The following is a 25,335-nucleotide window of genomic DNA, read 5'->3' on the forward strand; positions in this document are numbered from 1 at the left end:
AATGTAAAAAGCGTGTACTCCCTGTACAGTGTACAGTACAGTGTACTCCCTGTTGTCCCTTTGTTCCAGATGTACACCTTGTGGTTTTCATCACTGGTGACGAATTGTTCTAATAGTATATGATCTCATGTGACACAAACCAAAAAAGTAAGCACGAATAATAATAATAATAATAAATATGCACAACAGAGCATCATAAGGTTGTAAGAACAAAAAGTGATTTAGTATATACAGTAACCTGATGAATGCATGACAGAAAATGGTGTACGGAAAAACAAATCAAATGGGACGCATGAGGTACAAGAAAATTTCTTTAATAATGCCGTTCTTTTTTTTTCTTTTTCTTTTTTTTTTTTTGTATAGATTCAGTGGTGCAATAGCATTATTAGAAATATTACAGCAGACCCCCATGTCAAGGGCAATAATAATTTCCTGTGTGTAAATATATATGTGTGTGTGTGGCAGCCTGGGAAAACCCTTCACATGAGGACAGTTTTGTAATTTCTACTGTAAGTAGTTCTGAAAAAAGTTTACCTGATTTAATATGCATGTTCCTCTTGTCTCACTATGAAACCTGAACAACTTGTTTTAAGCGTTTAAAGCACTTATCTGGTTTGTTTTTATGCTGTTTCAGTGAAATATATTTACAGTTTTAACCATAGTGACAGTTTTATTTTGTTTTGTTTTTCCCCAGGCCACCACACTAATATTTCATATTAATATTAATCTGTCATCTAATGAATCCTGTACCATTTATTTAAAACCCCAAAATCCTTAACATACCTTCATCCCCTGAGTAAAGCCATCATTAAAAGAAACAGTATCATATAAAAACATTTATATGAATGGTAACAGACAAACATGCACATACTGTACAAACACATACACGGGTTTAGACATTTCAAGCATCCTGCACCCAGGCGTAAAAACCAAGCATAAAAAACCTGAACAACGGCAACCACGAAGGCACTGAAGACTGTGTCTGACGCGTGACAAACAACAAAAGAAGTTCCATGAAGCAATGACGCAGACACTATTGATTAGAATCAAACATGGACAAGATGTGTACAAGTATAACTCTGCACAAATAATGTCACATAGACCAGGTGCATGTTTGTGTAATGGCAGTGTTAAAATGCTTTCATGTGCATGAACTAATGGGAATTTCAGCTTTACCTTTGGTGCATAAAGCCACAAGAAATATTTGTAGACCAAATCTTCCCACAAGGATAGGAATATCTGACAATGTTGATTAATTTGGGTGGTTTATTAAACTAATAATAAAAAAATAAAATAAAAGCATGTAAAAGTTAGATTTTTTGTTGCTGAAGCTGAGGTTCAGGTTAGATTTACGTGCAGCACAGCATTAGTTATGATCTCAAGGTAACACAAAAGTGTGTACTCTGAATCGCATATGAAACTGCCTTTGATGTGCAGGCGAAATAAAAATAAATTAAAAAATAGTTTGAGTGAAAATTTTTTTGGACCCATTTTACAACCCACCTTAAAACCATTTTTTTTTTTTTAACCAAGACAGAAGGATGAAACATTATGTAGTTTGCTAAACAGAAGATAAAACTGTCCAGTCTCAGTCCGTTACCCATAATGCAGCTGTGGTACGCGCCTCTACTTCCTTTTTTCCTTTCTCCCTATCTTCCCTTCTTTTTCAGAAACCCATAACTCTGTAAACAGAATCCGTCTGTTGGCATAGCGACCCCCTTTCCCACCTGGAATTCTTTAGACTGCGGCGCCACCTAGTGGCCAAGCGCTGGAGTCCTATAAACTCAGTATTCCTGGCCAGACTGGGGGGTGTGTGGTAGGACTCCAGTAGAAACACGGGACAGTCAAGTCATTGGTTGGAGAAGGATGATTGGCAGGCTCAGACCCGGCTGGTTGGGTGGACGCGGAAGGCACAGTTCGGGATGCTGTCGTGCCCCGCCCCCTCGCCGGCGCTTTCGGAGCAGCCGTTATTGTCCCTCTGGGTGGCTACAAAGACACAGAAACTTATTATTAGATTATTTCATTGTTTTGTTAACAGTTTCCTACATCACCCACAATGCACTGTGAGTACGTGAGGATAGTGGTGCAGCCCTCTTTAATCTACCCAAGCATCCTACAAAGATTCAACTTATTATGCCAATACCACCATCACCGACTGCAGCGAGTTTGTGCCAATGTCTCCACTACTCCAAAACGACTTCTCAACAAACTTAATCAGTATACGAGTTTAGTATGGGAGCTGACCGCTTTGCTCGTCCTCTTCCTCCTCGGTTCCCTCGGGCAGCAGGAGACGCTCACTGCAGGGGCTGTGGGGTGACAGCTGGCTCTGCCCCTCTTGACTGGTGCCCAGCTGGAGGCGACGCATGTGCCGGACCACGGCCGTAGCATTAAACGCTTGCTGAGGGAGACAGATGAGAGAGAGAGAGATGGAGATTAGACATTAGAAGCCTGTGCTTAGAGAGGAAATCTCCCGATCAGCCGTGCTTGTCTTGTTAATCAGATAGGATTACATCTAAACATGATTCATATGTTTATTTTGCTATGTTATGTTGTATTACCTTATGAATCCGGCTCTATTTTCGACCCACTGTGTCATTTAGCAGTAAAGCACTATACAAGGATGATTAACAGCACTGACCTTCCATTTGCTCTTGGCGAAGTTCTTCTTGATCTGAGCGCTCACAGACTCATGGATGTTCTTGTCCAGGGCTGTATCACCGGCAATCCTTAAAAAAAAACACAAAAAAACAATAATAAATCGAATTCTTCTGTCAGTTCCTCTCAAATGAGATCCAATTTAGTCATCTGGCTGTATTTCTGCCAAGGAAAGCAAAGGCTTTAAAGCCGCTTGGACGCGGCCAAAACAGAACCGGATCGAGGCGGATTAGCAATGTGTTCTGTTTTGAGGAAGAAAAAAAAAAAAGAATATTCAGCTCACGTTCAACAGAACAATTATTTTGACAAGCGATGAAAAAGTGATTTACAGCGCTTTGCTATGAAAGTCATTAAAACGCAAAGAATTTTCCTGTTTTTTGGCTTAAAGCTGCAGTTTGTTATTTTCAATTCTGCCCTGTAATTGCTCTAGATATGATTTTTTTATCAAAGGCTTGTTTTGATTTTTTTTTTTTTCTGGGCTGGAATTAGCCCCGCCCCCACAGAGTTGGGGATAAGTCAAAAGGTGTGTGTGTGTTCACATGGGCAGCAGAGGGCAATAAAAAATTATAAACTGCTTTTTAAATTTTTATTCAGTTAATCTTCTATTTTTCTGCTCGTTAGTCACAAAACATGAACACAACAAATTTCAACATAAAATAAAGACATGAATAATTTATACGCTTCAAAATGAATTATCAAAAGTTTTACTAAAATGTACGTTTTCATACCATGGATGCTGCAGGGCTTGGTCGCACGTGTAGCGCTGATTCGGGTCTCTCTCCATCAGATGGACGATGAAGTCCTTAGCTGAGAATCAAATCACAATTACTGTACAGCTCAGTCCATGATGTCAGTGTCTGACCCTTTTCCCTAAGGTCACCTTCTAACACAGACCAGGTGTAGGATGGGAAAAAAAATTTAAAAACTGGCCTGGATTCAACATCTGTCAAAGTTTAATTCTCCCTAAGCCTGATTTAGTAATAAAATCAAGAGTTCGAGACTATGTTATTATTACTATTATTATTATTAATGAGCTCTTTGGCATTAGTTCAAAGGGACAGAGCAACGTCTGGACAGAAATAATAAAAGAGGCCAGATGTAGAGCAGAGAGACTGTGAGAAGATGGAAAACCAGCTACCTGAATCAGAGATGTCGTCCCAATATGGCGAGTCGAACTCGTATTCGGCTTTCAGGATCTGCTCAAACAGCTTGGCATCGTTCTCGTCGTAAAATGGAGGATAGCCACACAAACTGAGAGCGAGACAGAGAGACGACGTGTGAGGACTTAAAAGGCTCGATCTTATTTACTGAAAACAGGGACTGAAAGACAGCACATCTTGCATTTTTTTTAAAACAAAGAAAGTGTTTTTTTTAGGGAGAATATTCATGATGCAAGAGGAATACAACACTTTATAATGTACTATTATCCAAAACACAAGAATTGTTCAAGTCAAACCGGGACTTTGGGTTGTGCAGAATAGAAGATCGCAGTTACAAGACTCAAACCTCCCTGTATAGAATCCCCTGCTACACTAATACACTTATCCCAGGGCTTGGACAGCATCATGATAGAATGTTTTCTCAGTACCCCGGAGCCATGACCAGACTGCCTGCTTCTAGTCTGAGACGCTGGCCTCCCAGGAACTCCTTTAGACATGTAGAAATGGCTTGGGGCGAGGTCAGGTCTGTTGCAATAACCCCAGCTGTTACGTTGGAGTTCTTGTAACGTGCAAGTGGTGTTCATGATTAATTGTGTGTACAATTCACACCAAGAGATGTGTCTCTTTCACAAGCTGTCGACAAGTAATCCGTCGATTTTAAAAGGATCAGAGGTTCCACTAGATGAATGTTCACGGGAACGACCGACAGACGTACAGCTTTTCTTTAAAAAGTTTGCACCATTCAAATGTTTTACTCAAGACTCATTACCATACTGTGCTTGAAGTCTTCTCCAACGTAAATCTGTTTTATACCTTTATTTTATCAAAAGTCCCGGTTTGACTTGAACGCCCCTCAGGATGGTAACAGTAATACTGTTTTGTCTCAAGCCACATGTACTAGTATAGTTTACATTATTTTCCAGACAAAGCTAATCTTGCTGACATTCAGGTGTTTATTATTATTATTATTATTATTAATATTAATGATACTTACAGAATGTATGCAATGACACCGATGGACCAGCAGTCCACTGCTTTACTGTAAGGCTTCTGAGCCAAAACCTCCGGAGCTGGCGATCGACAAAACAACTAATTAACCCTTCACACATGTACTGTACATGAGAGTTCATTCTGCCATGATTGTTTCTATGGCAACAGTGGATTCCAATAAACGTGTGTTCCACTTCTGCGTACAATTTTCCGCACCTACCCACGAGTAAAGATGTGATAAGTGTACCTTATAATATCTCACCTACGTATCCGGGAGTGCCACATGCCGTGCTCATAACGCTCCCCGAGCCCTCGATCTTCGACAAGCCGAAGTCACTGATCATGATCTTCGAGTCCTCGTCCATGCTGTAATACAGCAGGTTCTCCGGCTGAACGACGACAACAACAACAACAACACACCATAATGAGACATGCAAACACACAGTCACCCTCGCTCTCGTTCAGCCTCTTATGTTCAGGGAGAGGCTTAATTAGTTCAGCCATGCACAAGAATTAATCTGTACGTCCATCACTCCACGGCATGTAAACAAATGAGCTTGTTAAGCCCGCAGGCTAACAAGACTAATATCAGTGACCTCAAAAACCCGGAGAGGGACAATAAACGCCATGTTCATTAGTTACAGTACACGCAGAAACAATGCAACGGACAAGAATTTCATTCAGCAGGGAGAATTTCGTTTCATGTGTGTTTGCTTATGTTGATACGCTCTCACACACACACACTTCCTTCTGGTCCCACCTTCAGGTCTCGGTGCACTATGCCCATGTCGTGCAGATACTTGACGGCATCCAGGATCTGCTGGATGAGCTTGCTGGCATCCTTCTCCGTGTAAAAACCTTTTTCCACAATCCTGTCAAAGAGCTCGCCGCCAGACACCCTGCGAAGAGAGAAATATGCTGTTGAAGCTGCGCGCGCGCACACACACTCACGCGCGTACACTTACACTTCAGACAGACTGCTTCACAGTACGGACACTTGTGGCCAGCTGGTGGTGTTCCAACCCTGTTTCACCAGCAGGAGGCGCACTTAAGCTCGTTTTTTTTTTTTCCCTTCTTTTTCCCCACCTCCTACTCTCCACTCACGCAGGTTAAAGTCAACTCGAGTGTGAATCAGAGAAACATTTCACTTCGCTATAAACCGAGTGTCGTTATGTGTGCAATCTGTTTCTCCTGTTTCAATCTGCTCTAGCGGAGTTACCGTGAATTAGAAACGCAACCAGCTCGCAGTGAGTGATGCAAGCACGAACACACACAGACACACAGGGATGCAAAAGTGATCTTTAGCTGAGATGAAAGACCTGGCACACTCAGCGCTTTCCAGCTCGTATGTTAATCCCTCCTTCACTAAGTCAGTACACTCCATCCATCTCTCTATCTGTCTCTCCATCTTGTCCATATCTTTTCAGTTATAGTTTTCTTTCTTATCTCCAATCCTTTCTTCCTCTTTCTCTTTAACCCTTGTCCATGTTTCTTTATCTACTTCGACATCTCTCATCATATCCCAACTGCTCTCTCCATCCCTCCAATGGTCACTTTCTCCATCTCTTCTGACCACTGTTCGCTAATCCTCCTCCATCTCTTGACCGCTCGCTATCTCTCCCAGACCTTTCTTTATTCCATCATCATTCCATCACTTTCCTTTCTTTTTTCCCATCCATCATCTCTCTCCATTTATTTTTCCCTTCCTTTCCTCATTCATCTTTTTTTTATACTATTCATCTCTTTCTATGTCTTTCTTCTTCATCTCCACCCACCTCAATCCTCCGTCTGTCTCCCTTTCCCTTTCTGAATCTCTGAGGCTATTCCTCCCATTCACAATCCTATTCTTCCTTTCATCACCTCTTTCTTTATCCATCTCTATCACCATTCTGTTCCTTCCTTTCCTGCCCTACCCCTTTATTCCTGCTTTAATCTACGCCAACCTCCCTCAATGCTGTAATCCCACATTTATCCCTCTATTTATCTATCCATTCTCGCCCTCCTTCCTCCATCCATCCCTCCGTTTTCACCGACCGCCTTTTCTCCAGATGTTCTAATTATTATCATCCTTTGTCTCTATTGTAACCTAAACCTTTACATACAGTACACACTCTGTCCATGTGCTGCTGCTGCTGCTGCTTAGTTTTCTCTTTCTCTCCATTCGTTTCCTCTCCCCCGTTCCTCTTTCGTGACATTTCAGCTGACGGGTGGGAGGACACAGGTGTGGGCACATGCTCCCAGGGCTGCTCAGTGGGTGGCTAGTGTGTGTGTGTGTGTGTGTGTACTTCAGTGTGTTTGTCAGCCTTGTGCCTTGATTTCTCAGTGGACGAGACAATAGAGAGTCTCCAAGGCACGTGTGTAATTAAAGGGCTTTGACATCACACGTAGGAGAGAGCATGGCGATAGCGCTAGACGCACACGCACATACATACATACACACACACACACACACACACCATCATCAAAATATTAAAATCATCATCATAACCTCTGTGAAAAAAATATTATGTTGCACCAATTAGTCTTTGTAGTTAATGTACAGCAAACTAATAAGTAAATACTCCTTCTACAAGGCATTGTTCATAATTAGTATTTAGTAGGATTTAAGGCCTGTCCTGGGAACAAAGTGGGAATACACCCTGGACTAATCACCAGTCTAATGCACCTCTACATGGCATTTACGTTCACATTGTTAAATTCAGTTTTCTGTTTTGTTCATATTGGATCTTTATATTGTGACTGTTAACATTCATATAAGTGACTTTTATTTGTCTTTCTTCTTCACGCAGATGGACCTCGATCTGTCTTTGCTCATGTTATCTGGGTTAAAACACAACATATTTAGGTGACTGCTCATTCATTTCAAACAATACATGTTATTTTAGCAAAAGTGTACTTGGGACTTTGCTATGGAGGACGGCAAGCAAGAAGGAAAAAAAACAGATGCTTAGCTTTAGCTGTTTTTTAGCAGATTTTTTTTTTGCTAGCACTGCTAATACATCCCCGCGCTGCCTGTTCTGACTGATGACCAGTGGAGGGGAGTTTTAGCACTTACGTACATTACCATATCTGTACTCGTACTTAAGTACATTTCTGCATCGTCCTGCGTTACATAAGCGTATTGGTGTGTGATATTTAAAGTGGGAAGTTCGCCACCTGCTGACTATTATAAGTCATTACATGACTTGCCTTTGCGTTGAGACACGCCCAACCAGAGAGAGAGAGAGAAAGAGAACGAGCGAGAGAAAGAGAAGGTGATTAAAAAAGGGCTGTTAAAGCTTTCCTTTTAGCCAAGCTGCAGAAGAAGATTCAGGAGAAATCCTAGCTGGATTGAGGCCAGCGGTGACACATGGCCTTGCGATGTGTTTTCTTTTGAGATGAAAGTCGCTCTTGCTAACATACAGCTCTGAACTACAGTAGCACAGTGCTTGGATAGAAACACAATCCAGAAAAAGACAGGCATGACTTTCTTTAATGCTGCTGAGCTACAGTATGTGAAGAATATTATATAAAGGTTTAGGATTTTAAAAGGGTAATCATCACCCAGCTAAGTCTGGATCCATAAATCAAGAGTATAAGCGTATGGGTTCCTGTTTTCAGGGTCGCGGGGGCCTGGAGTCTATCCCAGGAGACTTAGGGCATGAGGCGGGGTACACTGGACAGGGTGCCAATCCATCGCAGGTAATGGTGGGTGAGTGTTGTAATTTGGTTGTAATAATGTTGCGATGAAGTTTACTGTCAGGACAATTTTTTTTTTTTTTTTTAAAGTTAGAATGACTTTTTTGGATCATTTTTGGAGCAGGGTTTGGGATTCTGATAAAAGATTTGGACGGACACATCCCCTCTGTCTAATTTTCTTTTAAAAATTACAGTAAGGTGAATATAGGCTCCCAAATTAATTCAACTTCATACCATCGTCTTATAGTCAACGTATGTCACTTTAACTTTCAAAAACAAACTAATGAACTAATAACCCCAGCATCCTTAATGGTGCCAAATTAACATTATCGCATTGTTTTGGCAACCAAAAATTCCTGCTGGGTTAGTACTACTGATTGAGCTAAACATCTAATTGGATAATTTGTACAAAACATTTTTGTTACTAGTTTATTTAACTGAAGCTAAATTCTTTACAAAAGAAAAGCAAGCGACTGAAACTAATTAATTAAACGTAACAATTTAAAGAAATGAAAAACAAAAAACAAACCTACTAGCTAAATTAGACACAACAACCAAAAAAATAACAGACAAAACACAAACCAACCAATTAAACAAAAGAAAACATCCAAAAGAGTCAAAACAATCAACCCAAATAGACCAAAAAAAAAAAACACAACTGGGTTTGGTTTACATCTGGCCAAAAGTAAATGGATCTATACCAAATTGTTTCATTTAAACATCACTTCTACATTAAAGAAACTCTCATACATCGCGTTGCATTTTGTCCATCTAAAGCTTGGCTGTTGCATTATCCACCATGCAACAGTCTCACTGACTTTCTAACAACTAAAATTCTCAGCCGCAATTTTAAGCAACCTCAAACACTTATGCACACACGCACCATTCTGTCTTGTGTAAAAAAAAAAAAAACGCAGTCAGGATTCCAAACATTAAAGTCGTGTGAAACTGCAGGCTAAAAGAGGCAACTGAACTAGATCATAGGTGGCTTCTTTTAATTCAGGCACATGCGCGCCGTCTATTCAGCCCGAAGAGAAATTTTACTTACAGCTGCATGACGAGGTAGAGGTGCGATTTGTTCTCATAGATGTCCTCCAGAGATACAATGTTGGCATGTTTTATCCTATAGGAAAGAAGTAGAAAGAGGGAGAAAAGATAAATAACTTTCACAACAGACACTGAAACATTCAAGAAATGACATGAAAGGACAAAGTTTTTGAAATGTTCCTTGATCTCTGTGCTGACCTAAAAACTGCATTCTGTATTATAATGTTTCATAATAATATGGATGGAACCTATAGTTCGGTGTAATGTTCCTATTCGGGGCCACCTGTTCCTGCTAAATATTTGCTGATGAGTCTGAAAAGCTTTACAGAAAACCCCGGGTCATCTCATGCCTCTTAGACGCAATGTAAACTGTAAAAAATGTAAAAATAAATAATAAAAAAAACCTATGTAAATGATGTTCTGCAAATAAACCATGTTCCTGTTTATCTTTGTTTTTAAAAGCGAGCTAATCCAGGATACGCATACAGTATCAGCTAGCAAAGCGCACCTCTGCTGTGGGTTATGCGCTTCACTATAACACATCAGACATTTGCAGTTAAACAACAGACCCTGAGGTTAAAGTGGAGTTTTTCCCTCCCGGGTATTTACATCAGTACCGGTAAATCCGTATGAAAATTAGATACAGCCCACAACATTATAAAAGTGCAAAGGTTATTTAGTCATTTTAGAGTTTTTTTTTTTTTTTTTTGCAACCTGTGAACCAATGCTTCATTTGTTTAGAGTCAACAGATGATTCATCTTATGTAGATAGAAATATTCCCAAGCTGAAGATGACATCATGCTGAAACAGGAGCACGGTCAGAAATCAAACAATAGCCATGAGGTTAGAGAGCTCGTTCTTGTTCTGGCTGTATCAGGATAGAACAACACCTGACCTTTAAACACAGGTGATCGATTGCATTAAAAAACTAATGGATCAGATTTTGCACCTCACAGATGTATTCTCACCTCACGTCTAGTGGGCATGGGTTTTATGGTTTTTCTACCGTGATCATGATCCATCATGTCTTTTTACAATATTCCCAAATCATTACAATAATTTTATTTTCACTCCATTTGTATTATTTTCCATCCTTGGTAAAGCACTGTCTTGGTCAATGCATTGCTATTTACAGTACAAGTGTTTTTATTAATGACCTAGAGAGGTGTGACATCATAGTCCACCTCGTCATTCCTTTCTCCCCCTCTTCAAGTCAATAATCATTCCCTTTTACCTGCTGGGTTAAAAGTGTGAGACAGACAGAAAGCTATGTGTAGGTTCTCTCTGGGTCGCCTTGTGGATTCCCACACACGCCTGAGGCACATAACACGACCGACACACGCAGGGTGAGTCACCAGCCCACTGAGGCTTTCATTCCTCTCTCACACACACACACACACACACACACACACTCATTCTTTAACTTTTCCTCCCCCCAGGCACCGGTCACGTCCTGTTCATGCTGTCAGTTCCCCCCTGTCTTTGTCTCTCGTTTGCTCGTTGACTCTCCACCCCCTCTGTGCGTGGGGTCCGGGTCGACTCCACAGGTGGTGGGTGGTTTGAGGCACGGCACCAAGGAACTGGAACAATATTCCCTTATAATACATGCAGAGGTTTCTCATCAGAGGTGACAAAAAAGAAAGAACGAAAGAAAGATAGATAGATAGAAAGAAAGACACACAATGATGAACAGAGAAAGAAAGGAAAGAGAAACAAATGGACCAACAGACATAAAGAAAGTAAAACAGAAAGGCTAACATAAGAGAAGAACGAACAAGAACAAGGAACAATGGAAGGCCATTAAAACTAAAGAAGAAGAAAAATGAGAAACTGATGGAGAGAAATGAGGAAGGAAAGATTAAGGAACACATGATACAAAAAAAGTAAGGTTGACGGAGAGATAGAAAGGCCAACAAGGAAAACAATTAGAGGACATAGAAAGAGGGAAAAAAACATAGACGGGCAATGGAAAGGCTAACAGATAAAAGAACAAAACATAAATATCAACACCGACAGAGAAAACGAAAAAAAAAAAAAAGAAATAATACAGACGTAGACGTTTTTTAAAGAAAAGAAGGAGGAAAGAAAGACAGCTTTATGGATAATGAGCTCCAACTCGATAAAACTCAGTTATTTTCTGTTTTCTTTTTCTTTCCCAAGCAATCATGTTAAATGTGATATTCAACGGTACGTGCCAAATCACGAATTCCTTCACGAACAAAAGTGAAGCATGAGAGATCTTGGCGTTAAATTACAGCTAGGATGACAAGCAATGTTCTCTAGAAAAACCGCAAAGAATAAACAACACTAGCATTCACAAACGTTTATGGCTAGGCAGGTTGTTTAGTCTGGAAATGTATCAAGTGAGAATTCTGTGGTAATGTTGATTCACTGATAACATTTCCGATTAAGATGCGAGGTGTAAACCATACACCTGAGGACAAAGTAAACAGTGCCGAGCAACAGAACAACGAATATCATCTGACGTGAGACTCGAATAAAAAGCTAAACTAACATAAGACGACAAGAACTAAACGTGTAAAACCGACTGACGTTTCAAAAAGACTTCGAAGCACGGTACGAGGATGAGACTCTTACTGTAGCCATGGTAAAATATCTGAACGGTGCAAACGGTTTAAAAGAGGCCGTACGTCCGTGAGTCATGATTCTGGCCGAGGAGTCCACCGCATTCGTTCCTGTGAACATTCAGCGGGTGGAATACCTTGCAAATCGCTAACTAACTTGCTGGAGATGCATCTGTCTGTGTAACAAGAACACAAGAACACATCTGTACACACAATCATTTACCAACACCACTTGCACGACCTGAGAAGTTGCATGACTTCCTGACCTCGCACCAAACCATTTCTTAATTTTTGTGCCATTAAAGGAGTTCCAGTGATTCAGACATGAAGCAGCCAGTCTGATCACGGCTCCAGCGTACTGAGAAAACTTTCTAGTGAAATGCTGAGATGAGTGCATTAGTGTTGCAGGGGATTATATAGAGAAATAAAGGGAGTTTTTACTTTAAGATCCCACATAATTAAAAAGTCCCTTGTAGTAAATTATCCAATGCACTTTGAATTATTTGCTCCAGGAAGTAAAAACTTATTGATCTTTATTATACTTACTATGAAGTGTTAGGATACTGGAAACTACTAAGAACTTGAAAGGAACAAAACCTGTTTTATAAACTTGACTGTCTGCCATTAAAGGGGACATACAGTATAATGGAAAAGTCACTTTTTACTCATGTTTAGACATTCACATGGGCCTTCGCCATACGGGGGGAAAAAAGGATATAATGCTTTTAATTATTTGTTCCAAACCGCTTACATTTTCCCCCTAATGTGACCTCATATAAGAAGATCCACCTCCCCCCAGCTCACTGCTTAGCTCTACTGTGGTCCAAAGGGGCGTGGCTCAGACGTAGCTCATTTACAAAAACACTGAACCATCTCATTTGGAGGAGGAGTGAAATAAAGGGAGTTTAAAGTATTTCAGCTTAAGCACTAACACACGCTCTGGGTAACACTGAGATCTGTGTTAACTTCTCATAATTTTTTATGCCAACAAATACGTCACCTCAAGAAACACTCTGGAGTTGATGCTTTAAACACTGAAGAAATTTTGGACTAAACACGTCCTTGTATAAATGAGCAGAAGGAAGGAGGGTGTTCCTCTGGCACACGTTCGTTCTCATCCCTCTCTGATCTGCGGGTCAGTATGGCGGCAGTAACCCAGGCAACGTGTGCACGCACACACACATCCTAAAAATAGCCTTAGCGCCTTCGGAGCCAGTCGTTTCCGGAGCGCCTGTGGTTCAAATAGGAGATCCTTTAACTATAGAGGCATCAATGAGTGTGTGCAAGGGCATGTGCAGATGAGTGAATTTTACCTACCATGGTCAACATATACGGTATTAGCCAGCTATTTTTTTATTTTTTTATTTCAAAGCTTAATCGACCATATCAATAATTATACATCAACAGTAGAAGGTCTTTAAAACTCAGAACTCTTCTATCGATTAATATGCATATTTTCAGATTAATTATAATCAAGATTTCACTGAAATATCAAATGTGCAGGGGGAAAAAATTAAAGAAAAACTTTTTACACTCATGGTTACACCTTTCATAAATTTAGATACTAAAATCACAATTTTTAAATTACATAATTAAGATTTTTTAATTCGTTATTAATATTTATTTTGGCCAACGTTTTTTTTTGTTGCGAAATGTTTTTCAGTGTCAGCTGGTTGGATCACAATCAAGTCTGGTGTTGCGTAACAATATTGTCAGACACGCTCTTTTTGACAGCGTCTGTCCTCCCTGGCCTCCCATGATGCAATGCAACCAAGTGAAATGTACCGTAACTGTAAATAACTGAGCAGTCATTTTATTTAGCTATGTACTAGCATCTTAAACCGTGTAGAACGTAAATAGATTGAATGTCTGCCGAGTGTTTTTGAAAAAATAAAACACACAGCGAACAACGAGAGAGGGTGCGAGCGTGAGAGCGCATGCATATCACTCTGAGGACGAGTGCGACTTAGTATGAAACTAAAAACAAATATAAATCTAAGTGTGTGTGTGTGTGTGTGTGTGTCAGCGTTTGAGGGAAACTTCTCACTTGTGAAGAACGGCGATTTCGTTCTCGATGCTGTTCTCCTTCCCTTCCAGCGCTTTCTTCGGGATGCACTTTATCGCCACCAACCTTGTTGTTCGCTTTTCCTCGGCTAGGACGACCTCGGAGAACGCGCCGCTGCACCACACACACATAAACACACACAAAGATTTCAAATTTAATAAAGAGATCATCAAATTACAAATAATTAAGACACATTTGAAATAATACAAAGTTTAAGATAAGAGATAATCATCAGGGCTGGACCTCACAAGCTCCTGTTTTTCTTGGCAATTTAACAAAATTGATGCCGATTCAGCAGCGACCATGAACGAGCATAACCCTGACCTGAAAAACACTCAAACGGCATCTCCAAGAATTTAGTGTTTGTTTACATATGTCTGAGGAGTTCCAGAGAAACGATCAATCTTAGATAACTTGTTTTTGTGTGCCCCCCCCCCCCCTTGTGTTTCCCCTAAGGGTTCGTCTAAGCATAATGGAGCGCTTAAAGACAGGCGTGGGGTGAGACTCGTACACTAACGCAGATGTGCAATCTGACAAGTGGGCTGGACTAACAGGAAGTGCAGCTTTTAATGAGAATTCCAGCAGCAGTGTTGTCACAACATGACATTACTGTACATATAAAAGAAGTAATGGTTTTCCCTAGAACATACTTAAACTTTAACATTGTATACACCAATCAGTCATGACACGTAAACACTCAATATCTTGTAGGTTCCCCTTGTGAAGACTCCACCAGACGTCTTGGGGTGTGCTGTGGTGTCTGGCACTGAAACATTTGAGTGCTGTGGGTTCTATTATAACCAGCATTGCCTGTTTTTTTAACAATATGTGCTACATTGGCTTTTCTGTTGGATCGCACCGGTTAGCCTTGTATCCACAGGCATAAATAAGTCTTGGGTTCCCATAATCCATTAACCAGTTTACTGGTATATAATGGATAATAAATGTTATTCAGTTCACATAGTGATGGTGTTAATGTTATGGCTAAGCAGTGTATTATAGAATCTTAATTTATTCAGTAAAATCTGTAAAGCAAACATATGTAATTATGATACTTTTACTAAAATACACTGAATAGGACATAAGTCACTTGGCATGTATGATTTTGCAGTAGGGCTGTTGGGTATAACGACTTTTATGTAGGCCAAAAAAAAAAAAAAGGTAAATTCCAATCTGACTGTTCTCATTCAAGTCACATGACCACGTATCCGCTATACAGTATATACTGTACAATGTATATAGCCGAGCGAAGAAAACATACAGTATGAACATGATTCAGATCTTATCTGAAATACATTTGATTTGTGATTTCAGACAGAAGAAAAAATCAGCTCTGTGTTTGATTATAGTAAAAAAAAAAATTTAATTGTGCCTGCCAAAGTCTTTTTTTATTAAAAGTGCTTGTGACCTCTCACATGTGGTTGTGATTTTCTTAACACTTATCTATGCTGTGATAGATATTCAGCCTAAAATACAGAGATTATCATTTTGGTGCATATCTCAAAATTAATTCTATGACTTTTTATATGAGACACTGTATTTTAAAGCGTGCTCTGGAGTACAACATAACTCCTGTTAAACTTGTGTTGTTGTTTTTTTTAATATTAATTTACTGATTTCCAGTCATTGCATTCCAAACTGAATCTGGAAATCTGGAAAATTCTTAATCAGGGATCACTGAATTGTAAACAGTTCATGAAATGACGGATAATGTTTGCATAATATTTCTCCGTAGCTAATATATTTATTAACATCTAAACTACTAAGCTGATATAAAATTGGACATTCATTAGTATTTCTTTTTACCGATCAATGAAGATGATCGGTTTTGCCGACAGCTTTATTCTTATGATTGTTATTTGTTATTTGTATTTGAACTATTTGTGCCTCATTAATTTCACGCATAACTTCTTTATGCTGCTAGAATTATTTCAATAAAACAAAAAAAAAAATTATCCTATTATCAATATAAAAAAATGATTAACTGTTTATTGATATTTAACCTGTTTAAATGTCACTCCTAGGTAGCAGCTAGTTTTCCTAGGAAAGCTAAAGTGACAGAAATTTCATCTGATACCATAAGTAAACGATCCATGCTGCTGTCTGTTTGAACAGAGAACAGACAAATGATCAGGCAGTGAGTGTGTGTGTGTGTGTGTGTGTGTGTGTGTGTGCACGGGTGTATGTGTTTGTCTGCGTGTGTGTGTACAGTATGTGAGCGAGAGAGAGGGGGAGAGAGTGAACTAACTATCCTAATTGGTTAACAGGACGTGATTATGGCTCTCAGACCTACATCCGGCTGGACACACGTACACATACACACTCGCTCGGATCAGATAGAACACTAGACAAAGTTGTGTGTGTGTTAAACCAACCAATTCAGTTTGTAATCCTTGTGACTGTATATGAGGTGAAACACAAAAGGGTAAGACGGTGTGTAAGGCATGCTATAGGAGAAATCCACTGTTCAAGTCAAACCAAGACTTTTGATTGTGTAGAATAACAGAACACAGTTATAAGACTAAAAATTCCCTTTTATTTCTCTATATAATCCCCTGCTATACTACTGCTAAGACACTACACTACCACTAATGAATACCATCAAGGTAGACAGTTTTCTCAGAACGTCAGAGCTATAATCAGACTGCCTGCTTCATATTTGAAACACTGACCTCCCAGGAACTCCTTTAATGGCCCAAACATGTAGAAACGGCTTGCAGCGAGGTCAGGACTGTTGAGGTGTGCTAATAACCCCAAGTCGAGTTCCTGCAAAGTGCAATTGGTGTTGCAGATGCATCTCTTCCGCAAGCTGGCAATAAGTTATCCATTAATTTCCACTTGCTGAATGTTCATGCAGTGGGCTCCGAACCACCTCGGCCAGGATAATCACACACAGACGTACAGTCTTATTAAAAACATTTGCACCTTTCAAATGTATTACTGTGGCTCAGTGTCTCATCACTGTACTGTGCTTCAGTAAATGTCAATCAGTTTTATGATTTCATTCACTAGACATTAAAGTCCTGGTTTGACTTGAACACCGCTCGTAACTGTACTTTATTACATTTACTGTAGTAATAAGGTTAATATGGTAATCCAGTAGTTTAGTTCTGGGGATGAGATGAAAGTTGTGGAGTTATTTTTGGCGTGTTCTGTTTGGAGAAAGGAATGCATGAACACACACAACATACTGCTTAAAGTCCTTGAAAAGGCCATTTAATCTTTTCCTGCCAAGTTTTAGCAAATGCTTCAGCCATGTAAGTTTTGCATTGCATATTTGCATATTTGTTTTGCAACAAATATTCTGTGTATGCATGAGTGAACTGTACATGCCCTAATCATGCATCCAGCCCGGGAGAAACCAAGTGACAAAAAAACTAAAAAGTGTGTGGTCTCTCGAGTGTCATAGTGGAATCTCAAGAGAAGCCAGTTTTAGGCAAACATATCCAGATGTGCTAGATCAAGAACGTCCTGAAACACAAACAGGAGAAGAAAAACGTGGGGAGAAGAAAAAAAAAAAAAAAAAAACACTTTTCATTGTAAAAAGGTTAATGCCTATTTTTGTGCAGAGTTGGTGTCCAGACCCTGTTGCTAACGGCAACCTCCGGCAACCACGATGCACTCTTATTACCTCTTAAACGAGCTACGCTCTGTCAACAGGCATTTCAAACACACACACATATACACATGCATGTTGAGATAGAAAGGGAACGCCACTGACACACGTTTAATCCTGCAGATAATTACTTTTATTTCTATGACACGTTGATAATGAACATGCTCCACCAACAGCAGGAATGCCTGGAGTCTCTCAGGCTGCTCAGACACCTGGGGATTAGTCCTCTCGTCTACCACTTAACACAAACGTCTGCGACTGGTCACATCTTTCCATCACTGTCTCCTGACATTCCTGGGAATGTGTCAAGGACATTGTCTGCTTCATAGGATTGTAAAAAATAATAATAATAATAATAATCTCTCAGGAGTCAGCCACTTTAAAAGTTAATGCTGAAACAGTGTTTAATATATGAAAAAACAAAAATAAGCCAAAGTTGTGGTGTTGAGACCAATGATGCAGCTCTCGAGACTGAAAAGAGCCAGGCTATAAATTCCACAGAGATTACAAGCGGAAAGGAAGAGGCAGTTAGGAGAAGCAGAGCAGCTGGACATACAGTACAGTAGGACCATCTTACAGGGCTGTTAGAGGTGACGACATTTACCAGAAGCTCTCATCACTTCCCTTTGGCGAAAGCGGTTATGCTGGAAAATGGCTTATATTAGGGATAACCGAATGGATTAATATGACAGCGCTGTCGAATTGGGCTCTTACTCTCAGTCATCATCTATACTGGTTTATCCAGTATACAGCCAATCCCTAGAGACTAAGGGCATGTAGGAGGAAACCAGAATACCCGGAGGAAACCCATCAAGCACGGAGAGAACATGCGAACTTCATGCACACAGACTTAAGGCGAGAATCCGGCTTATGGAGGTGCGAGTGGACAGAGCTAACCACTGAGCCACTGCTCCACCTTTGATTGGTCAGATGTTAATTTCATAAATTCATGTCGTACAGGACGTTTTGTATTATTTCTAATGTAACATTATTATGGTTTCTATAGTATTGATTTACATAGGGACTCACTGTACATAGCAAACTTTTCACATTATCTAAGAAACAAAAATGGAAGGGTCGACGGTTCGAGTCGTGCCCTCAGGAGTGCTTGTTGGGTTTCCTCCCAAAAGTCCAAATATATGCAGGGTAAGCTAACTGGTGTGAGCATGTGTTTTGCATTGTGGCCCTTGACATAAATCAAGATGTCTTAACATAAATACACAAAAATGTAAAGATATACTGCATGTATATTAAATGTTCCTGCTACTATGGATCACCATTTGTGGAAGAAAGTGTCATCAGCAAATGTAAAAAAAAAACATAAGCAACTTGCAGACTAAACTAAAAGCAGTGAACGGCATAAATCCTGTTCATGATGTCCACAGCAAGCAAGGAGGTGCATGAGTGGAGATTATACCGCAGCCAGCCAAAACCCACTCATGCATAAGCTGGATAAATTTAGTTAGTTTGCACAAACTCTGATAAGCTCTTTCCATCAGGAGACCTCCGTTTGTTTCTCAGCTTGCTGGCTTGAAAGCGCACAAACCCCGAGTCGGTACTTAAGACTGTTAAACACGGGGAGAGGGAAAGCCAACATCAGGTCAGTTTTTCCGCCGGGAGAAAAAAAAAAAGCAAAGAAACCTTCTAGCTGTCACAATGGAAGCTGTCTAAAGATCCTCGTATTAGTAAATACCTTTAGAAAAGCCTAAACTTCTCCAAACATCGAGTCCTCTCCTTTCTTTCTAGCTCTAAAGCCAATCCTATTAACATGCTTATTCATTCTCTCATATTCTAGTCATTATTCTTTTAGCAGCTGTAACACCTGCAAGACCTGGAAGCACACATGCAGAAAGCCCAGACAGTACTCCGTGCCAGACAGGAATTTATGAAACTCATTAAATAAGAAACGACACACATAAATGCATTCTGGATTTGAACTAGGTGCTATGAATTCAATGCGATCTGGTTGCCAAGGCATTTATACCAGCAAACGCGAGCTATTCACTAATACAATACACAGAAAGCACCTCCCACATGCGCATACACTCAATAACCTCTCTGAACGAGATTTCTGTCCAGGTTATTCACTTGACACCACGAAGAACATGATGTCCTTTCTGCAAATGTCGCCACTGACTTGGAACCAGTTCTGAAATTGTGCAAACGCTCGCTCATAATAGGACTCGCTGTTATAACGGGCATACCAGATTCCACCCGCTCAAAACCCGCTCTGATATCTGCATTGTTTTACAACTGATCTGTAGTGGTGGGCAAAGCTGGATATATGGTTACATATTCAAAAAAATAAAAAAATAAAAAACACGGACACAAAGTTGCCTTTTCTTTAGCCAGATAAAGAACGGAAGGGAATGGCAGCCACATTCCAGCAGGGCAATGTGCATTTCCAATTTTTCTCCAGACAAGAGCCATCAACCCCAAAGCAATTAAATGGAAACGGTTGCTTGAGGGACACAATTCACAGAGGCAGTTTTAAAGCCTAAAAATACTGCACAACCCCACGAAGGAAACATTCCGAGGCGGTGCTGTGAGATTTTCTTGCTTATTACTTACCGCTATCTCGCCTGACTCTTTCAAAGAGAAAGATAACCAGTTGCTCTTTATGGTGTACGTTTGGATAATGGTTGAACAAGCAATTTTAGCGAACATTTTGCTAGAACTTGATAAGATTTACTGAATTCACAAAAGGAATGCATGCATAGCTCACTTAGCCCAACAATCACCATGTATACGGATACAGTAAATCATGGAACCAGTCGCATTCCAATTCAAAGTTCATCTCATGTCTCAGAATGATCCCCCCTTGTACAGTGAGAAAGAAGTTATAACCAAAAGCTTTTTCAACACTAAACTAATTGATTTTGTGGTCTCAGCCCATGATAAAGACACAAACAATGTGTTTTCACCAATGACTAATGCCATAATTTTTGATAATGCTTCGCTAGGATATGAAACCCCAATGTACAGTATTATAATTTGATTGGCTTGGAAACTTCTCAGTAAATCCTCAGCAGTGGGAAGTGATTTACCTTGATGTCAAATTTGTCAGCATGCAACAGCTACAGTATGTAAAGCCAAAGTACATGGGTACATGTTCAGAGAAAAATGTGACCAAACTCGTCTATGCATGTACCTCGGCCAGAAATCAACATTGTTTAAAATAATCTTAAACCTCAGGCACCATGTGTATACTACAGACAATAAATTTAAGCTAATTCCATTAATGACAACTGGAATGTACAGATACAGATATATCCTGCGGGTTACTGTCATACAAGTGACAGAACACATTCATCTCAACTTTCACCCCTATGGAAGAATCTGTGTTTACTACAGTACCTCCAACCTCAAAAGATCCCAGTTCTCCTCTGGCCTGCGTACTCACCAGACAAAACGTCCAGCCATACTGTAGCAAACCAGTAACATAAAGGCACCACAGGCCACAATCAACTTTATGCAAAGGAGATGTGTTGCATTGCTACAGAAAAATAATCACACCAGATACTAATGTGAGAATTGGGGTGCAAGGGGGGTGTTTCATGATGTGTGTGTTGCTAACCTCGAGTTACTGTCTTTGTAAAGCTTGGCAATAGTTTGTGTGGGTTCTCCTTAAGGTTCACAGGTTTCTTTCCACCTACCAAAAACATACCAGAAGGTGCAGTGACAATTACATTAAGTGTATGCAAGTTGCAGTGTTGACCCTGCTTTTTTAAGACCTCAGTAATGCCGTCCATCAACTTCTAAGCCACATCCTAGCTGATGGCAGCCCATTCTTAAATAATCAATGCAAAAATTGTGTTTTTTTGCTCATCAACCCATCTCTACAGGATTGACGCTTGTTCTTCAAATTGGGATTAAGGTCTGGGGAGTTTCCTGGCCATGAACCCAAAGTTTCATTGTTTTGTTCCCGAAGCCACTAATTATCACCTTTGCCTTAAAGCAAGGGACTCCATCATGTTGGAAAGGCATTGTGCATCACCAAACTGTTCTTGGAAGGTTGGGAGAAGTTGCTCTCGGAGGATGTTTTTGTACCATTCTTTGTTCATGGCTGTGTTCTTAAGTAAAATTATGAGTGGGCCCACTCCCTTGGCTAAGAAGCATTTAATGTTTTATTTTTCTTAGGGACCATCCATTTTCTAGGACTTCACCAGGCAGGACAACATGAACTTTACTGCCAAAAAATGGTTAACAAAGAATTTACTGTCATATTAAATTTGGAATGTACAATCTACTCCTCGTTAATGTTTTTGTTTTAAGTTCATTTTAACATCTTCCATAACAATTTGGTCCAGATCATCCACTATACGGTACAATCTCTGGCTAAAACTCAACATCCAATCAGCAGAGAGAATAATCAACTGGAGTCCAAAGACATGAAAAAAATACTTTTAATCTGATCATTCCAAAATTTAGCTTTTTGGAAACAACTGTAAGTATTTAATTATACAACATCAACTTTCAGCACTAACCCAACTCAAGAGCTGCAAGAGCACAAAGTTCTTCTATGTAAAAATGCATGCGCAGTATATATTAAACAAACAAATCATCTTGTATTTATTAGCTGTTATGTCGATGACTGATTACACACTCAAGCGACCGATCCCCAGGACACATCCTGTTGCAAACCATAAACTAACACATCTAATCAAACATATATCAAGACTTGGCACAGAGCATGCCAGGGCAACTGCATTCAAACAAATCTATCCAAAATCAATCCAAAAAAAATGATATTTAGTGCACTACAAATATAACAGCAAATACATTAGACTATAATAGTGCACTACACCTACAGTCAAGAGCCCTTCTCTGCCTAGCTAGGGTCAAGTAATCTCAAGCGGTACCAATCATACTATATGTTTGCGCCTGTGTGTGTGCAAGATTTTCACTGGATGGACTGCTTCTCCCACGATGTTTTGACCCACGAAATCTAATCCCCAAAGGGACTGTAGGCGTTTCTACAGAAACTTGGGCAGAAAAAAAAATAAGTTTCAGGCTTTAAGTGTAATTGTGAAGATGATGACTTTTCCACAAATGTAAGGTTCAATAATATTCTGAGCGTTGGTGGAAGTATATTTATTCTAAATAGTTACTTTAAAAATATACCAGATTTTACCTATTAAGGAAAAGCGTATGTTGGTTATACAGTCATTCTACAGAAACAGTACGTGCATCCTATGACTCACTTAGCTTGAAAATTGTCCTAATGTGGCCAAATTGACTATTTTTCTGACTTGTGCAATTGAGTAATGACTAAAAACCATTATGGTTAACAATAACTGTTTTTAAATGAATAATATTAATAAACAAATCATAGTAAATTAGTACTGTCAACTAAGACAGAACTTCAGAACTTGGTCCTAAGAGTCAAAAAATATTTGTCCCAACGCCAAGTGACCTGCAACACATCTCATTCTTCAAGGTAGGGAAAAAAATGTTTCCTGGCAGAAAACTTACAGAAAACTCTGTCCGCTAAGTTTTAATACATCCCAAAAGAAAAATATGTTATCCTTTTTCTTTTTTACACACTATGGTAAGTGTGTTTACAGTTTACAGACTTATTATGATTTTAATTCAAATAGGATGTTCAATTAACTCAATCATCGACTATCCCCTGTATCCAGAATTGCGAGGGTCTGGAGCCTAACCCAGGGAGAGTTGGGGCACGAGGTAGGGTATACCCTAGACAGGGTGCCAATCCATCGCAATGCACATATACACACGCTCATTTACTTACTATGGGCATGCCAATACTATGGGAAGGCCAATTAGCTTAATCTTTGGACTGTGGGAGGAAACCGGGGTACCTGGAGTAAACTCACCATGCACACAGACCCGAGGCGGGAATCAAACCCAGACCCTGAAGTTGCAAGGCGACAGTGCTAACCACTAGTCCATCGTGCTGCCTATAATGGTAAACTGTCCATGAAAAATAAGAAAGCATTGCAATCAACAGATATGTTAAACTTAAGGAACTTACTTACCTGAACCACTATCTGTACTATCAAGACAGAACCTTGTTTTTGTAACTTGTTTTGAAAATTTACCCCAAATTATAGAATGACTCTAATGTTGCATTAAAAACAATCACATTTATTCTAAGGTCCTACACTGAAGAAGCAAGATTAGAAAAAAGAAAAAATATATACTGTTTAGGTTTAAGGAGACAAGGGTGTAGGTTTAAAGCCCAAATAAGCAACAAATAAGTAAATAAGCTCGTAGACAGGCGCCGATGTGGGTTTTAAAGTGTTTCATTTGTTTTAATTTCTTATTCTAGTAAGCAGGATATACTTGCGTGCATGCATGTGCAGGCGAGAGTGAGGAGGGAGCAGGTGTCTCTAGCAGCCTGGTAAACACACAGGGTGGCGTCTCAATGTATAATTTAACCATCCATCCATACAACCACACTCACACACACCACTACCTACTATATCTTCAGCTTACAAAAGCGCTTCTTCACGATAAATGAATACCACATTATATACGCTGTGCAACTAAATGTTATTTAGCATGTTATTCCCAGGTCTAAACACTTTCGTTAAATATTGAACAGTCATATTAATATTCATGAGCCGGGACTGTATGCACATCCATCATCCTGTCCAGCCGACAGAGCTGTGTGAAACGAGACCACTGGGGTAATAGAATACTCCACTGTGCGCCCATTTCCCACAATGCAGTCGCTAGAAGGTTCCGAAACTTTAGCCGTGAGAACCGGGCTTTAACGTCCAAGCACACCCGGACTGTTTAACTACAACACGATGGCCTGTCCGGTTAGGCGATAAATTAGAAATGAGTCTGAAAGGGAGGTTTTAGCTGATAGGAAGTGAAATTACCATTAGCACACCGAAGTGAATTATCCTATGATGATGTGGAATATCTGAAAACAAAGTTCCTGTTATTTCTTATATGTTAACAACTGTTTATCAGTCATTTCCTATGGCATTTCCTTTTTTGCCCTCTATTAAAGTTAACTAGGCAACAAAAACTGCTTCCTGGCAGAAAACCTAAAGGAAACTCCCTCCACTTAGTTTCCATGTATACCAAAAGGAAAATATATTATACTTTGTATAAAACACAAAGAAAGCTCATGTACACGGACAATGTAATTGCTACATTTTTGCTTTTTATTATTCCTAGATAATAACAATAATTATATTCCTAAGTAATATAAAAGTGTTGTATTTAATCAAAATCTGCATTCCATACTTTGAATTTGTATGTAATGCTTTAAAACTTCAAAATTCACATGATGCAATTTAAAGTTAATTTATCGAATCAGTTTTAAACGCACAAATACACTTATTTCATTTTCTAAAGTTGCTCAGAACTAAATTAGAATCTAATTTTGACAAACAATACTTTGATCATTTTAAAAGTGAGTTTCTAACAATGTACAGTACATATCCAAATTATGGAGTGCATATACAAATGGATGTAGCTTAATTAAGCTTGATGACATGATATGCAATTTTGGAGGAAAGCACAAAAGATTCGCAAATATTGTTTTACAGTTAGTT

General features: G+C 39.5%; 1 protein-coding gene across 1 annotated transcript in view; it reads right to left on the reverse strand.

The window, feature by feature from the left end:
- Positions 1-298: 298 nt before the first annotated feature.
- camk1b (calcium/calmodulin-dependent protein kinase Ib) overlaps positions 299-25,335 on the reverse strand; it is a 37,689-nt gene continuing 12,652 nt past the window's right edge. Inside the window, exons 3-12 of the mRNA XM_053484023.1 lie at positions 14,164-14,295; positions 9,532-9,606; positions 5,566-5,704; positions 5,068-5,194; positions 4,810-4,885; positions 3,794-3,906; positions 3,384-3,462; positions 2,639-2,726; positions 2,245-2,398; positions 299-1,986 (exon numbers count right to left, since the gene is read on the reverse strand). Of these exons, the coding sequence (XP_053339998.1) occupies positions 1,880-1,986; positions 2,245-2,398; positions 2,639-2,726; positions 3,384-3,462; positions 3,794-3,906; positions 4,810-4,885; positions 5,068-5,194; positions 5,566-5,704; positions 9,532-9,606; positions 14,164-14,295 (1,090 nt within the window). The 3' untranslated portion in view covers positions 299-1,879. The remainder of the gene's footprint in view (positions 1,987-2,244; positions 2,399-2,638; positions 2,727-3,383; positions 3,463-3,793; positions 3,907-4,809; positions 4,886-5,067; positions 5,195-5,565; positions 5,705-9,531; positions 9,607-14,163; positions 14,296-25,335) is intronic.

The sequence above is a fragment of the Clarias gariepinus genome, chromosome 23 (genome assembly GCF_024256425.1).
Source record: "Clarias gariepinus isolate MV-2021 ecotype Netherlands chromosome 23, CGAR_prim_01v2, whole genome shotgun sequence".
Taxonomy (NCBI): domain Eukaryota; kingdom Metazoa; phylum Chordata; class Actinopteri; order Siluriformes; family Clariidae; genus Clarias; species Clarias gariepinus.